The sequence below is a fragment of the Scophthalmus maximus genome, chromosome 15, assembly GCF_022379125.1.
Source record: "Scophthalmus maximus strain ysfricsl-2021 chromosome 15, ASM2237912v1, whole genome shotgun sequence".
In the NCBI taxonomy this organism is placed as follows: domain Eukaryota; kingdom Metazoa; phylum Chordata; class Actinopteri; order Pleuronectiformes; family Scophthalmidae; genus Scophthalmus; species Scophthalmus maximus.
In genome coordinates, this window is record NC_061529.1 from 15,422,708 (window position 1) to 15,440,618 (window position 17,911).

At 45.5% G+C, this 17,911-nt stretch overlaps 1 protein-coding gene across 2 annotated transcripts in view; it reads right to left on the bottom strand.

The window, feature by feature from the left end:
* runx3 (RUNX family transcription factor 3) overlaps positions 1 to 17,911 on the bottom strand; it is a 48,466-nt gene that overhangs the window by 17,981 nt on the left and 12,574 nt on the right. For both annotated transcript variants that reach the window (XM_035609873.2, XM_035609872.2), the window contains exons 3-5: positions 10,950 to 11,191; positions 10,018 to 10,174; positions 8,463 to 8,567 (exon numbers count right to left, since the gene is read on the bottom strand). In XM_035609873.2, coding sequence (XP_035465766.1) covers positions 8,463 to 8,567; positions 10,018 to 10,174; positions 10,950 to 11,191 — 504 coding nt within the window. The remainder of the gene's footprint in view (positions 1 to 8,462; positions 8,568 to 10,017; positions 10,175 to 10,949; positions 11,192 to 17,911) is intronic.

The following is a 17,911-nucleotide window of genomic DNA, read 5'->3' on the forward strand; positions in this document are numbered from 1 at the left end:
TTTGAAGCAATGGGCGTGCTGTGCCACGCTTTGTTTTCAGTGAGTGAGTGAGTGAGTGTGTGTGTGTGTGTGTGTGTGTGTGTCTTTTTATTTCCTGATAGTGTTTTATCTGTGCTGCAGAATAACTTCAGATGTTGCTTTGCTCTATTTCCCCTGTGCTTTGAAGCACATGGAAATAGGTGTGAGTTCAAGTGATTTGAAGAGTGTAGAAGTGTAAAGTTTTTTTCTTTCCCTTTTTCATGAGATTGCAGCCGAGACGAAACCACATGAACGGCAAACTCCACCGAGCCTCACCCAGCCTTCCATCCACAAAGACCATATCAGCTCAACACAGAGGCAGTGTTTGTTCAGTAAGGTGACAGCCGGGACTTAAACGCCGACGCCACTGCTAAATGATCACCCAATATGACCCGTTTCCTTCCTTCATCCCCATTTTTTTTCTCTCCCTCTCTGTCTGTGTGTGCCTGTCTCCATTGAAAGAAAGAAACATATGTTCCCGTCCAAAGGGAGACACATTAGACACAAGCTCTTTTTAGTGAAGGGCTGGGTGCTTTTTCAGGGGCAAAGTGAAACTCTATCTGGATGGCAAAGGGCAATACGTGCTTTGGCCGCAGCTCAACTCAGCTCTGAATATATTTGAAGTGTAAATATTTGTATTTGACGTATAAATGGACTTGATAGGCCACCGATAACAGGCTAGAATTGATTTTGTGTGCACAGTTCCACGGAATGACACTGAAAAGTATGTCTGGACTGCAAGACTATGTAAGTATGATATATGATTACGTACAAAAAAAAGTCTGGGCAAGTGTAAGTAGCATTGCTGACTCTAATGTGAGGGCTACAAAATGGCAGCTGATTGTGATCTTTATCTTTAAGATTTTTTTTTTATTGTGCTGTTTTACCACAACTGAAAATGCATCAAGCTTTCTCTTTAGGAAGACCACGCTGTATTTGTTTATGGACTGAAAGTAAGGTGTTGAAAAGACACAAATCCATCCCTGCAGTGCGATGTGGGGCAACAGTTGAACACATGTTGCAGCGAGACCTACTTGCCTGCGAGCAAACTTCCGTTTGCCCTCAACAGACGCTCGGGACATTTCAACATCTGTTGAGCAAAGTCTTGAACACCTGTCTTCCTCTTCCTCCACTCTAGCGGACCTGAACGCCCCACGTTCATGTTAGCACTCTGCCTCTTTTCACCACACTTCCCTTTTTATTCTATAACTAGCATCACTGCACATTCTGAAAAGTCTCCCCGCAGCAACGCATTTGGCACCGTTGCACAAATCACACGGTTGGGTATTTACAGCGGGGCGAATCAAAGTTCTTGTTTTGAGGCTGACCCTGTAGGATGTGGGTTTTACCCTTGGCTGGTGATTGTGGCTGTCTCGTCTGGGCCAAAAGGAGTCGATGCTCGCCGCACACCGACATTGCACTACTTTATGCTCATTTACATAACACACTCATAACACTTTAAGAACAAATGCATTCAGTGATTTGTCCATGTCTTTACTACAGATCGAATGCTCAGTCTAGTTTTCTTTGGACCTAAACGAGGTGCGACTCCAACATTATTGCGTCACACAACACAGTGCCGAGCTCAGGAGGGGTTTAGGAAAAGTTTTGGCACAATTTGGCACAACCCACTGCGGCAACAGCTGCGGGACCTTCTGTCCCTCAGGCTGATGCATCAGCCCGTCTCTGGGGACATCGGCAGTGTGAAAATCCCCCATTCGCAGGTTTGAAAACAAGCAGCGCACAGCGGAAGTTGCCACATGAGGCTGTTTGAGCAAAGAGCACAGCCTTCCTTTTTTGATAAGGGGATAAAGCTGTGTGTGTGTGTGTGCGTGTGCGTGGGCAGGTTGAGGCAGGCGGGGTGGGGGGTGTCTCGCCAAAATGAGGTCCAATGCACCCGGATTCTTTAACAATACAACAAGGCCCATAGCACGTTGAGAGCAATCATCTCTCTTTTGTCCCATCTGTGTATACTGTGTGCGTGTGTGTGTGTGTCTGTCTGTGTGCGTGCGTGCGTGCGCGCGTGCGCACATAGCTCTGTAACTCGGGAGCTGAGGCATGTTGGGGGTGATATGAGCAGGGTTGTTTTCAGGCCTTTTTGGCCGCTTGCCTGCAGACTTCATAGATTTCCCAGTGCTGCTGCCGCTGCTGCTGCTGCTGCTGCTGCTGGTTTGGCCTTGTTGAGCACAGAAGGCCTATTTGGCTGTGGTGACCGATCATATTAAAGCAATAAGCTGTTTTGAGTGTGTTATTTCAGCTCTAATGGTGAATGGGGTTGTTGTGTGTGTGTGTCTGCGTGTGCATGTGTTGTATGTACGTGGTAGTCAGGTTGTTCTATGCAGCGAGATGCCGGGGGAAAGGTGGGGCCCTCGCAGGGCTGTGGGAAAGGAAGGCGAGCTGCTGCTGTCACATACATCAATGCAACGGCAGCAGATGTGTCAAACGGCTTCGCGTTCACACCTCTGTGCATACTAGCTCGCACACAATAATGTGCAACAAGTGTACAATTGCCCCCGAACATGCAACACATACACACACCCAGTTCCACAGAATGACAAATTATATTCCAGGTAGGTCAAAGTAAATGTGTGAAATGTGTGAATTTTTAACTGTCACTACTATCTGTTGTCATGCTGTTATTGGCCTGCTGCAATAATGTCGAGGTTACAAAAGATTGACCTCTTCTTTTCTGTGACGTTCCCAGCCTATTTTAAAGAGCCAAGGCTTCCCTCTGTGTTTATCCAGAGGATTACAACCTTCCCCGCTCCTGGAAGCAAAAGAAAAGTCTTGCTACACCTATTATTTGCTCACCGTTCCTAAGCATTAAGGCCTGAAGAAATAAATATCCAAAACCGCAGGTCGGTGGTGCGCAGCGTCTTTTCCAGTAACCAGCAGGTGCCTCCTTCCCACAAGTCGCCCCCCACTCCGCCCCCGTCCCCACTGCCCCAACGCAGAAAATGGTTTATTGTCATAATGCAGTGGGGGATAAAATATTCCTCCACTCATGGGCCATTTATTTTTCTAAATGCAGATCGGAACTTTTATTGAATTACGGCTGAAAGGTCGTAATGGCTCCCTCCTGTATGGGTCAGTGTAAATAAGGAAGAGTGAGCACACACAGAGTGAGCATTTTACTTCCCCTCATAGGTGGGTAAACAGGAAAGACGCTTGGCCGGTGAGTTTAGAGGGGAGTCGGTCGGGAGACAGAGCGGGAGAGACCGAGTAGCGACGTCGGCCGAGCCGCGGCAGCTGAGTCTGAGAAAATGTTTTCTGCTTGCATCATCAGAGTGAATTAAAAGCGCCGTCTGTGGCCTCTGTAAATAATTTGGCGATTTCTATTGCTGTCCTATCTGGCGTCAGCAAATATCAGGGGGGATTTTTTGTCTGAGTGGATAAAGAGAGGCCATTTCAGCCCGAGGCTGTTGTGCGTCTGTCTCCGACAGTCATCAGCTGGCCCGAGGAGACGACACTGCTGTTTCAAAATTGTTAGACAATGTTCTTATTTTTTCCTGTTTTTTAAGCAAAGAAAATCATGCATTGATGCTAAAGGCAAGCAGAGGCAGAAGAGGAGAGAAGGAAGTGCCAGGGATAGACTAATGTGTAAATGTTCTTTGTTTCGCCTATATCTCAGTATTGTCGAGGTATAGAAAACTTGCTTTGCTCTCACAAGTAAGCTCAAGCACAAAAGCCTTAATAGGAATGTGTGTCTGTGTGTCTGTGCGTGTGTGTCTCTCTCAAAGGGAGTCGGCCTCAAAGCTTCTAGATGTGGTTAAGGTGGCAACAGTGGTCAAAGAGCTTCCATCTGAGACCTTTTATTTACCCTCCCACGACAAAATTTCATTACGTTTCAGATGCTTTCATGTCTGTGCTAGCAGACTTTAATGACTCTGACAGCGTCCGTTCTGCAATCTTCCATACCTAATATAAAAAGGCATGAAAATGTTTCACAAAACTAATCACCCGTGGAGCGTTTGGCTCTGCTGTTACGCATAGACATCCTGCATAAAGACCGGAGGAGGTCGTCCTCACCCGTCACCAATCACAAGCCTCCGAAATGTGGCGAGTGTTTGGTCCGGACACCAGTTCCCCTCTGAAATCAGCCCAAACCATTTCAAAACGCACTGCTGCATTCCAGTGGATTTATCAGTCGACCAATATTTGCTCTACTTCTAATCAGCGAAGCCGAGTATGACGCGTCCGGAGTCACCCCAGGGGGGAGGAGTGCTGCAGTCGACAGCCTCCGGTCGCTGCCGACGCCAAAGAGTGTCATTTCTCTGAAGAAGACATAATTATCCCCTTTATCTGTTCCCATCTGTCTGTGCAGTGTATTGAAAATACAAAATATCTTCTCTACCAAATTGTAAATTAAGTGGTCATGAGTTAGATTTTTGAGGCTAGCCACTATTTGTTCGTGTGCATGTGTGTGTGTGTGATTATGTGCGTAGTCCACTATGTCTCCAGGTCATACTTCTAGGAGACACGGTGAGCCATTAGCAGGCAGGAAAGCACCCAGCGTCAGACATGCCACTGTTTTTCCCCTCCCCTGGCACTGATACACCTGTAGGCCTTTCTTTCAAAGACACCCATCTCCATTTTCAAACATCAAAGTTGCCTTTGAGAGAGCAATTCGCACCGAGGGTGAGCCTTTCATGTGATTCGTGGAGCACGGGCGGGGCCCGTGGGGTCGACTTAAAGAGATGGACGCACCTGGCAGGTGCATGTGGCCGAGCAGCCATACACGCAAATATACACACAACAACGTGCATGCTGTCTTTTCTTTTTTTTTCCTTTTGTTTGCCCTGCACATAGACTGCAATATCACAGGAAAAAAATAACACAGCAAATGCCATTGTTTGTCTGTTTGCATACTTTGTACAGTCTGTGTGCCAAATGCAAATAGAATCAACTCGCCAACTCCAGCGAAGCACCCCCACTGCCGCGACTGCCATTCTCCTCCTGGAGCTGTGTGAACACACCCAGCCGAGCAAACACAGGCAACGGAACACGACAGCACTTGTGTGATTTTGGCGGATGCGTGGGCCCGTGGGAGGAATAGTGCGCGAGCTCTAATCTGAACGTATGCAGTTATTAGATGTGCACTGCACATCACAGTGTGTATATCGTAGTGTTAAGGTGAAGTCATGTGTCTCATCAGACCTCAACGGTACAACAGGCTTCCTCACCCTTCAACACTGAGCAGAATGTCAGAAGCACAAAATATTTCGGACCCCTTCGACTTGTGGCAGACCCTTTTCTTCCTGCCCCCCCCCCCCCCCCCCCCCCCCCCCCCCACACACACACACACACCTCGAGTAAATAGGCAGTGGCTGATGTCATATATGATTGAGGGAGTGAGACGGGCACCATAAATAAAGATGTGGGATTAATTGAGAATAACCCTGTAAGTGTGTGAGGGCTGTTGCAGAGGCATCTGATACTGGCACCAAACAGGGAGGGTCTCGACACTTAACTCATCTGCTTTACTCTTTTTGTGTATTTCTAACTAGGAAAGCTGTCTCCTGTTGTCTGACATGGCGGACTGTTAGAGCTCTTCTCAAACTGAAATGGAGGGAGAGTTGTTGTTTTTGTTGTTGTTGCTGCATCAACACTTGACAACAACAGGGGTGTTTCCAGTTTGGCCACGACAGAAGCTTGACAATACAGAAAGAAAAGACAGAAAGACGGGGGGTGGGTGTTGAGAGCGTTTGGTGACGAATGCCGGATGTGTGATGAGGAAATCAGCAGCGAGGGAGACAAAAATACTTTGCTGAAAATTTGGCCTCTTTTCTGTTCAGACACAGAACTCTGTCTCGTGTGTGTTAATGTCCATATGTTTGAGTCTTTGCGAGTGTGGACATCTAAATATACGTTATTGTACATGTGCTTGTTCGTCAATGCGTCTATTCTACGGCACAAGTGTTTCTACAAAGCATGGTGGTGTTCTTTGTTACATTTCCGAGGGCGGGCTGCCACCGCAGTCCTTGTCCATCAGGTTCTCCTGACTGGTTCAGTAAACATTAATAACTCCCCCCACCCCCACCCCAACCCTCTTGGTGCCAGCTCCTCGGCTGGCAGCCATGCAAATGCAGGCCCTGCACAAACAGGCGGTAAAGCCCCGTGCAGGCCAGGCCCGCAGCCTGCCAGCCTGCGGACAGGTGAACACGCCACGGCCAAGTCTGGCTTCAGGCCGTCTGCACCCTCAGAATGCCCAAGCGTCGGGGCACGGGCGACATTGTTCGCGTTGTCGATGAAAAATGGAAAAAGGATCAAAGCGGAGCTGAAATCTACAAGTTGTCTCCGAGAACGGGGTTCATAATGAAAAAACGCTGTTAGTTTTATGTGCTGGCAGTGGTGCCTCTCTGCTATGGCTCTGAATGTCATACAGCCGACATAATGCGGGCCTTGTGGTTAAAGAAGAATCTGAATATTTTTATGGTCCTAATAATGTCTGAATGGTCGTGTGTGTTCCTGTGCTTTGACTGTGCCGGGACGTGACTGATATTATACTCTCAGAATGTGCCTCTTGTTAAAATGTAAGCAGTCCCGTTATCTCATCTCACAAGTGAGTTCTATTTTGAGGCTACAAGTCCTGCGATACACTAAATTGGACTGAGAACTCATCTCGACCTAGGATCTGACGGCTCCTTCAAACCAGGGTAGGGAACCATATAAATACACCGTACTTCAAAATGCTTATTCAGTTCATTGTGATCAGCTGTTTGGATTTCCTGGTTGACGCGGGGTCTGTTTTAACTGCAGAGCAACTGGATGTATAATTCATATTTCAGATAAGCTCCTACTCGGTATTTCAACCATTTTTAAAAACAAATCTTTGTTTCCAGGAGGTTCCAGTTAGGGCACATTGGATACTGAATCATATTCATACATCTACAAAATCAAGCCTATGCAGTTTATTTTCTGTCATTCTATGAATTCCCTCTCAGTACTGTGTAATGGAGTTTAATGGCGCCCTAAATTCCTCCAGCCCTATATTAAACAGTGTCACTTTATAGCACCCAGCGCCAGTGTAAAAGTAGCACACGGCCACTCTGACGCCTTAGCTGAAGCCGAGCCATGTTGACAGACAGACGGGAGACAATCTTAATGTACACAGTTATTTCAAGCTGAGACCGTCGCAGATGCACATGAGAACACATTTATGCACAGGCACACGTTCCTTTTTTTTCTTCTTTTCTTAGAACAAAGGACAGTCAAATTCAAACCACACACGCACACACGCACACACACACACACACACACTGTGTTTATTATTATCTTGTCCCTCCTTTGCAGTCACTGTACTCTTTTATACCTCTAAAAATAGCCTTGCAGTGGGGGAGGGGGTTATGCCCCCTTCCTCTGTGCCCCGCGTCTCCGTCTCTGCCAGCCACATCCCTCCTCGTGTGCCACTTGCTACCACTCTCTCTTTCCCTGCTGTGATCTGTTTTGCCTGGGCTTAATCCTCCCTGTCCCTCCACCACCACCAGCTCACCACTCATTCAGAGACCTTCTAAAGACCCTGCACTCTATACCCACTATAAACACCGTCCCTCCATAATGTAGATCTCGAAATCCTATACCCATCTCACCTTGAGCTCAGGGAAAACTCACTTGTGTGCCTGCAGCCCCCTCTGTACCTGACAAATCTGAGTAAGGCAGCACCGCTCCCCGCCACCCCTCACACCAGCAGCAGCATTAAACCACATGAGAACGAAGCTGCGGCTGAACGGCGGCGCTAACAGCCTTTGCGCGCGGGCCTCCCTGCCAGGGCCGAAAAGTGTCCCGAGACTGCCCTGTGTTAAATCAACGAGCCACTTATGTGGTTGGGCAGGTACGACCCCTCTGACCAGCACTGGGGAAGGTAGGGGTGAGGGAGGGGTGGGTGGGGAGGAGGAGGAGGGTACCACTGAGCTGAGCCACCTGCGGCTTGGAGACTCACTCACTCACCTCCTCTTAGTGGTCCTGGGTTAGGCCTGAATTTACTTTACAGTTTCGTCTGACTATAGGCCCGTCCCGTGACACACACACACACACACACTGACACACACACTGGCACACACAGTGGCACTGGCACTGCAATATTTGTGAGTACAATATTCTGTGCTACATTCAATCTCTGGAGGTTTGCCATAACCACTGTGTGCCTAACCCCAACCTTCCCCTATAGTCTTAATTCAAATGTTAACCCCAAAACCACGTGTTAAGGTCAAAATGTACCTAGAGGAAACCATATAACACGCGCACACGCACGCACACACGCTCCACATCAGACTTTGTAACGGTCACATTTTAATACATCAACTACATTGGATGCTCTTCTAACATGTTCACATCACGCAATGCATTTTAGCTATAACAAGAGTGTGTTTCCTGTGTGTGTGTGTGTGCGCGTGTGTGTGTGTGCGCGCGTGCGTGTGTGTGCGCGTGCGTGTGTCTGGACTCACTGCGCGGTTCCCGGGGCCCGTCCACAGTCACTTTGATGGCGCGGTGGTAGGTGGCCACCTGCGGCGGCCCGGTGAACACGGTGATGGTCAGGGTGAAGCTCTTCCCTGCGGCACAAGCAACATTTGTCCGTGAGATTTCATGCAAGACATTCGCCTCTCTTCGGATCCCCCCCCCCCCCCTTGTTCGTAACAATACCTCGTTTGTTCAACTTCAAATCATCACCGGGCTTTTTGTTCCGCTCCAGTCTTTGGATTTAAGTTTTGGTTTAAAAAAAAAAAAAAAAAAAAAAAAAGGAAGGGGGCGCGCGGGGACCACCTCCTTTGATGGCCTGACTGCGGATATGATTTATATTATTGTGACAATGTGTTCCAGATTACGCGAAAGGGCTTACAGCGATAGTTTATTGTTCAACAAGACAGGACCTTGCTCCCATCTGCATCAAAGTGCGGGGGGGGGGGGGGGGGGGGGGGGGAGGAGGAGGGAGGAGGGGGGCTGCGCCGTGCAACGAGTCCGATGCTCGTCCCCAGTTGTGAGAAAGGCATCTCTTGTTAAAAAGAGACTGCGTGGGAAGAAAAGGGGGAAAAAAAGAGAAGAGAAGAAGAGGAAGAATCCTCGGGTGGGATGATTGACTACAGAAATAAAAGGTATGGCTCCGTGTGAATTCGAAGACGGGACACATTTTCCATTCATCAAATCACAGCCATTTTTTTTCATATTAAAGGGAAATATAAAAGACCAGTAAAGGCTCTAAAGGGGAATGACAGAAATACCTCTTCTACATGATGTTTATTAAACAAAAAGTTATTTTATTTCAGGATATTATCCTTTGGAAATTGAGAGGTTTTGATGAACTCGCACTAGTACAAAATGTTGCAGCACGAATTAAAACGCATTCAACAAATTTGCCTGTCACTACCTGATTAATATTGTTGTTGTTGTTATTATTATTATTATTATGATTATGATTACTACTATTTTTTTATTATTTGCTCACATAAATCACACGACACCTGTGAAAAACCACGTTACGCTGTGAGCTTTTCGTTGGGAGTGATTGTCTTGACAGTTTGCACCCGGAAGATGAATTGCGAGGTGGTTTCTCTTCCATCCCTGAGATTTTACAACCACGCCGATAATTATTTCATAATCCCCTCGCATTAGTAAAAAATGAGGCTACACAGTCACATCGCCACGGTGGCCCGTGACGCAGGCCAGATGTTTCGGATGACACCCACGGACGTCAGTTGGCAAAATGTGGGCACGGTAATGCCGTACCCACGCACATGACTGATTACACATTTGCGTTTTTTTAAATCATTTATAACAGAGAGTAAGTCGACACTGACAACAAATAATGATGCTTTAAAAGATGAGTTTCGGAGGCCTCTTGTCGTCTGCTCAACATGGGTCAATTTTCAAATGTTGCTACAAATGGCACAACAAGCAGGGTTTGACATCGTCTCATTTGTGTGTGCGTGCGCGTGCGCGCGTGCGTGTAGGTGCGTGCGTGCGTAAAAGCGAGATGGAGAGGGACAGGAGTGTGTGTGAGCCCACCTCGTCCGCTCCTGCCCACGAAGCGCAGGTCGTTGAAGCGGGCCACCTGGTTCTTCATCACGGCCGAGGCGTTCCGCAGCTCGGCCGAGTAGTTCTCGTCGTTCCCGGCCATCACGGTGACCAGAGTCCCGTCGGGCACGTCGCCGAGGGCCACGACCTGCGCACGGGAGAAAGGCGAGCGGTCGCCTCCGGGTCACCAAACCAAAATGTACACACCTGCGCGCGTATATATATATAAACCGCATCCGGCTCCCATAATGTTAAACATGAATATCGTTACAGTTTCACCACAATGTCGACAATAACCTGATATATTATACTCGGGAATTCCCTGGAGCAGACACCTCACCATGCAGCCTGTTAAGATTTAAATCTAAATGTTATAAACATTGTGTATGACATGTATTTATATACATATACCCTTTTACTGTTGTTTATTTTCCTCGTGTTCTCCATCGGATTTAATCCAAACACATGATTTACGCAAAACAAGGCTTAGCAATTGACACAAGCCACACATCTTGTCAGAGTGGTGTATTATAGGCTCCAGAAAAATATAATAATAGGCTAATAAAAAAGTCATTCTGATGCAGCCTCTGCTCTGACTTCTTGTAATGTCTGACCTCTTTTCTGCCGTAATTTCTGGCAATATTTTAGATTGTGTTATTCTTCTTGATAGTGCATTTTGAAGCGAACGAAGGCAATAACTGTGTTTTAATTTAACATCCTACACAAATGCGTGTTGCACAAAAAAAGGCCCACTCATATTTCTAAATAAATCCAATTAAGTGACCTCCATGAAAGTTACTCTGGTGGCACTAAATCGGTCGAGATTTGTCTCGTGCATTTCCAATAGTTAGACAAAAACCACAGAGTGCGTCATTAAAAAAATGAAAACATAATAAATGATAATCAGAAGCCGTGTGTCTTGCCTTGAAAGCCACGGGGAGCGTCTTGTTGCACCTCCAGTGCGACGGCAGGACGGAGCAGAGGAAGTTGGGGCTGTCGGTGCGCACCAGCTCGCCGGCGTGGTCCGCCAACACGTCCACCACGTTCCTGGCGTCCGGTCTCGACCGGAGGGGCCCCGGGGTGGCCATGGTCCCGTTGCCGTCGCCGAGCTTACTGCAGGGGAAGGACGTGGAGGGCGGCGTGAACCGTCTGGTTGTGGGCGGCTCTACGGGAATATGCATCACAACAGCTTGGGTCAGCGCCACCCGACTGGGGTCGTGTCAGAAGAGCGGGGCAACACTTCTTGGGGAGAGAAACACAGTTTATGGGTTTTGTTTTCTTCTTCTTCTCCTCCAGACGCCGGCGGTCTCGGGAGTCCACCGAGTTGAGCGCAACAAAAAAAAAAAGGATGGAGGCGAGCGCGCACAGTGTGTGTGGATGAAGAGGAGCCTCGCTGCCTCACTGTGAGCTCGAGATCATCTGCACAGGATGCGTCGGTCCGAGGAGCATCGGGGTCGCTCGGGTTTTCACCAACTCAAAGAATTACGCACAAAGACGAGCCTCTAAAGTCTCTCGGCGCTGAATCGCTCTTATGTCTGATGTCAGTGCACTTGACGGACAGCGCCAGCTGCATGCGCGTGGGCAAAAGATCAACACCACCGCAAACTACTCGAGCTTCCAATCGATCCCCTGAACAATTTATTGGCGATCAGTGATCAGTTGGCGGCGCTCAGATAATCCAGACGTGATGCCAAGAATTCTCTTCTCTCTCTCTCTCTCTCTCTTTTTTTTTTTTTTAGTAAAAAAAGATGACCGCGACTAAAGAATCAAACGTTGCCAGACGCCTCTTTCAAATCTCAGCAGCAGTAAAAAAAGAAAAGAAAAAGAAAACACCGTGAAAACTAAAAAGGATCTGACAGAACTTGAAGCACATCTGTGTCCCCTTCTCCTGCGTAAAACAAAAAAAAAAAAAACTTCTCGCAACTTTTATCCTCGTTGGATCTCGCCCCCCTCCCAAAAGAGAAAGAATCAAACCCAACGTTCTGGTGGGATGAAAGGAAAGAGTTCCGTCGCTCCAGATGGATTTCCTCTAGTTATCCTTTTATCGGCAGGGTTACGGGGCGCGAGAAGGAGCCGTGAGGCTGAACGGAGTGCAGAGTGCCGCGATATTATTCTACCCGAGTCATTTTAGGGTTTAGTGGTCGGGGAGTGTGGAGGTGGTTTCCACCAATGAATCTGCAGGGCTGGGCTTCCTCCGGACCAATCACACTCCCCGCTGCTCCTCCCGCGACACGCGCGCGCACACACACACACACGAGCTGAATTATTGATACATATCTGTGCCTTTCTCTCAGCTTGTGTTTTGAAAGAATATATACATAGAAATGTTACGCGATAAAGAAAGAAAACGGACATTTATTCGGGGGAAGGTTTTAGTTGGAGGGACTCTTGGTTCAATAGAACTGAATAAAAATGAAACAATATGGACTTTTTATATCCAATAATCCTAACGCACGTTTGGGGAGATTAAGCAACCATAAATGTGATATACATTAAATTTGATTTTTAAGATATGAAAACAATAATTATAACGGTGAAAATAATGCTTCTGTGCAAAGCAGCCTCTCTGTGGATATCATACATGATTTAAATGGTGTAAAGATGAAAGAGCTGCACATTTATCCCATTATCATCATTCATCGCAGCACATCCCGCATTCATTTGATCTGTTTATAATTGCTCCAGAACGGGATTGAGACTGGAGAGGCCTGTGGTTTCACCCTCATTAATTCATGTTTGAAAGGCTATTACATCTGGCGGCTCCACACCTTCTCTGTGGGTAAATTCATTTCTTCTTCTTTTATATATATAGATATATATATCTATATATATATCTATATATCTATCTAAAGGGATATTATGTCTGCATGAAACAGATTGGTATCACTTTAATTGGCTGAATTGGATTAAATTAGAAAATTGAAGCAAACAGACAAAACGCCTTTATTTTATTTTATTTTTCCACTTCAAACGACGCAACGGATTAATGAGCGCGTGCGCCGGAGGCTGGATTCGTCAGGAGCGCTGTGCTGCGGAGGGTTACACGTCAAATGACGGCACACCCTGCAAACCCCTCCGCCGTGCTGCTTTCTGACACTAGTTGGCGCATTTGCCCTTTTCAATCAGCCCGGACGGTCTCGGCCAGACATTTCCCTCCTGCACACACAGAAGCAAACTTTCATCTGTGACAATGTCACACAGCAACAATTCATTCCGACTCTGTTAAAGTCCGTTGGACGAATTACGTCTAGTTGGGTTTTTTTGTCGCTGAAGGACGACACGTGGAAATATTTGTTTATTGTAGTTTTTGCCCCGAATCACATTATCAACTTAATTACTATTGAGAATGAAATGATTCTCAAAGCAGAGACATTTATTCGTTTGATGGCCACACGCCGGAGCTGCTGGAATGGCGAGAATGAACATTTCTGTCTCCATTTAGATTGTTAATTTATTCTGAGTTTACCGTCATTTAATGTAAATGCACGATTCCTTTCTTAAACACTATTAAAACCACTGTAAATAAATCCGGAGAGCACTGATAGTGTTTTATTAATTGTGACAGTAAAAACTATTTTGCAGAAAAGAAATACGGTTAAATGTGGTGAGGAAATTAATAATAAAAAAAGCATCCTTAAATAATAAACAAATGAATAAATACATGTACACAAATTCAAAAAAATCAAATAGCACTGACTCAATTTTATTTATGCAAACTGGAAATTGGCAACAACAACAAAAAAAAAGTGGAGGAAATCATCTGTATGTTCTTGGCAGCGCATTTTAAAATGCATTCAATCAGTCGACGTTTCATCTTAATAACAGGACATCGCATTTTATTTCCGCGTGTGGCGGTTTTTAAGTTGTTTACTCCCGCGAGGATAAATCAAGTGCAGTTAAGTGGCTCGAGGAGTCATCGGGGTGGCGTCGGATTTTCCCACAACCCCCCCCCCCCAAAGAGTCAGAGAGACGGAGGGAGATTCAGTGGGACTGATTAAGTTGAAGAAAAAATAGAGATAATAAAAAAAGATAGTAATAATAGAGAGTTCTGAATGGCCTTTAATAATCACACAAAGTGGTGGTGTGTCTGTGCACCAGTCTTAAAATAAATACCTATACATGCTGATCTGTACGTGCAAGTGTATATCTGAATTATCTGCACTGAGAAAGTGCCAACAAGCATCTTTTTTTTTAACACTGACACTGTGTTTTTGGCGATGGGACAGTTGGGGTGGGGACTGCAAAATGTAATTAAAAAAAAAGTCACTATTTATTTATACTATCTATTAGAAAGTCTAATGAAAGAAATGAATAATATTTAAAACATGACGGTAAAGCCACCACCACCATCCTCTGAGTTCAACAACAACAACAACAACAACAACAACAGCAGCAGATCTGCTTTTATACACGGTTCCCAATAGGAAAGAATGTGTCAGTTTTGCTGTTTTTGCCTTGAAAACGGAGGAAAACCCCACCTTTTCTGAACCGTATGTTACAGTCAGGTCACTCTGTAACAGCAGCAGCTAAATCTCTACAACCCTAACTCCAAAAAAGAAAAAAAATCACCTCTGATCAGATCACCTATCATCCCGCCTCTATTTTGAGAAAAGCTCGACTGGGACAATGACAGTGTCGGTGATATTTTAGTCGTCCTCCTGCCCTAGTTCATTATTAATACGTGACCACATGCCCCGACAATACCCTGCTCAGCTGTAATGTGTGCTCCGGGCGCCTGTCACATTTAGACCTCCGCATTTCAACATGCAGTTTCTACGGTTTCAGCCGCACGGCCGTCGAGGACGGAGCCCGCCGTGGCCCTGAACGATTTTTAATGATCCGGGGTGGGTTGAGCCTGAAATCAAGACAGAAGGCCTGAAAGGATATGTGAAACCCTGGGGCCCACCTCAAATAGGCCTCAGCGCACTCGATTCTTACCGTGCGAGAATGAAAGGAAAACAGATCCTTCAGATGTAAATCAAGAAATCACATTGTTCTCCACTGACTGTGAGAGATAATGTCTGGCGACGGCCCCCTCGCCGCCGTGCACCTGAGCTGAATCATAATTTACGTTCATAGCGACAGCAGAAAAAAGAAACCAGGAAGACTTTTCTACGGCAACATAATCAAACCGCCGTGTCCTTTATGACACTTGGCTAGACCTCAGCAGATTTACAAAATGAAGTTTATCTATTCATGAGAACAGTAGAGATCCTTCCTCGACCAAAGGAATCCCCGGTCACTGCAGGTCTCCTGTGCAATGAGTCAGATAGTAAAGACTGAGAAGAAGAGAACGATCCCCATCAGCAGAGAGACCAGTGGAAGCCTCTGGGCTCTGAAAACGTATACCTGACCCCAACTGCCACCCACACCGCTCTCAGTGCCACTTAAAAGCCACTTTGAAGACGGGCACAGTCTCCGATACGTGGAGATCCCATCAAACTTTTGTCTTTTCCTTCTTTTTTTTTTCATGAATATGATCTATTAGCCTGTGTAAACTCCCAGGCTATTTTCAGACATGCACACATAAGCCCTCGGATGGGTAGCTATTCATTTGGAAAAGGGGGCTATGGGGGCAATTAGAAATAGTTTGAGGTTCCGCGATGACATAAGACAAAGATGTTCTATCTTTAGAGGAGCTGCGGCGGTCACACATTTCTGTACATTCACAAATTACAGGGCAAAGCTTTGGCCCTCAATCCGCCGAATGCATTCCTTCCGAAAAGTGTCTGCTCAGATTTCAGCCGGGGGTTTTCTGCTCAGTGGAAATATGAGTGTTCTGAATGGACGACTTCTATGAAATGGAGTTTTTATTCCTCTTGGATTAAATTAGCTCTACTTTGGGGCTTGGGGTATTTTTTTGTATGAATGATGAATTCTGCGGTGGCTGTGGAACGCCAGGGCTTGTTTACCGTTCCCTCCCTTCTTTTTTTTTTGAAACATAGCTGACTATATGAAATGGACTTTTTCTGCTTGATATGACAAGAGTGTCTGTGATTAGAGTCCCGAGCATGATGTAAGTCACCAAAGCCATTTGTGCCGGTCCCCTCAAAGCCAAATCATATTCTAGCGTCTAGCGAGTGTTTATATACACAAGTTTATGGGGAAACTTTTAAACAACAGTGAGTGGGTACAGACTGTTTGGGTTTTGGGCTCTCGCTCCTCTGATGGCTGATTCGCTCTCAAATTTTGATTACAAAACGTGTCAGCACATCACAATTGGTGGTCATTTCTGACCATTTTGATGTTCAGACAAGAAAATAAGAAACACATTGAACCTTTTTTTCCCCCACCAAGGCTGTCTGTGTTAGTTTTAATCACCGGAGTTTATTTGTGCACGCAAGTTTCATTTTAGCCCCCATTGACCCTTAAAAAAAACGTTATTTTCATTTTAATTTCCATGGTATACTAGATAATATATACTGTAGTTTGCCTCTCGTAATGCTTTATGTATCCAGTAACTCGTGAGAGTGTCAGGTCCCAATTTCCGATCCTTGAAGGCGTTTGGAGTATAACGTATCCCAAAAGTGATGAAGAGGACAGTGACATTTCCAAACCCAGCAGCTAATTACTATTTAAGCGCGATGAGCCGAGAGGCAGCAGTCACCAGAGGAGACAATGAGCACATTCATGTCATGCATCTTTAATACTCTGCTTACATTTTATGAAAGGTGCAGAGCGGAGCCAAGGGCTTATTAAAGCCCTCTGAATCAATTGAGCAGCATAATGGCTGTTGGGGGACGACTCCGACTCTGTTTTTATTTCTGTCTGCTGAATGTAAATGGGCTCCTTAAAGACTGCATTCACTCTCAAACATGCCAAACGTCTATTTGTCTGTCTGACACTTCATTTTATACTGAATGCATCATGGGATCGAGTTTGGTAATGGTGCCACGGGTTGTTTCCCGATCTGCTTCAAGTACTTTACTCGAGTATTCCCCTTGTAATGCTTTTCTACGATGTTGTACAGTTTAACTTCACTTGAATTAGAGAAGAAAATATTGTACTTTTACTCTACCACGTTTATTTGACAACTATTGCTCTGTTATTTTGTCAGTTCAAGATTTTACATGAAAAAAACAAACACGGGACACTCCTATAAGAAACAAGTTTAAATCTTTTAGTTCTTGAAGTCAGTGTCTATCAGGTCAGCTGTGTTTTTTAATAGATGTCCCACTAAAAAGGCAGTTCCCCTCTAAACTTCATTTGGACAAACTATCAAGGCCCAAAGAAGTAAACCTAGTTATTATATTTCAAAAAGTAAAACATTGAGAAAATAGTGAATAAATACATATTTTTGGAGAAGAATACAGATTTTCGTTCTTCTTTTCCACGCCATGAATTATCTCACAACTCACAGATTTATCTTGTGACTCCTTTGTCCAGCAGGCTGGGAACCACGGGACTACACTAACTGTTAGAACTAGATATCACAACTAGCTCCACATCAACAAGCCGCCGCTGGAAACTGCTACTTGTGCATTGATGAATTAGTATATTAACGATCTAACGATAACCCGTGGTATACTTGTTTGTTGGTGACGTGAGACATGTCTCTGCAGAAAGAGTTTACGTGATATTTTAAAGCGACACTTAAATATTTGAAGGAAGAAATGCAAATGAAATTCACAGTAAAATGAGTAAAAACGGAGCATTTCTGAATTCAGTACATTTGGGGGGGTTTCGCTGCTGACCAGTAGCATTTTTGTGAATATTTTTAACTTTTCAGTATTTGTGTAGCTGCGTGTGCTTCAGCCAAAGTAACTTATCTATGTTGTTGTACTCGGGTACAATTTTAAATGCAGGGCTTTTACGTGTAATGGAGTAATTTTGACATTGTGGTATTTGTACATTTAGTCGAGAGAAGGATCTGAACACTTCATCC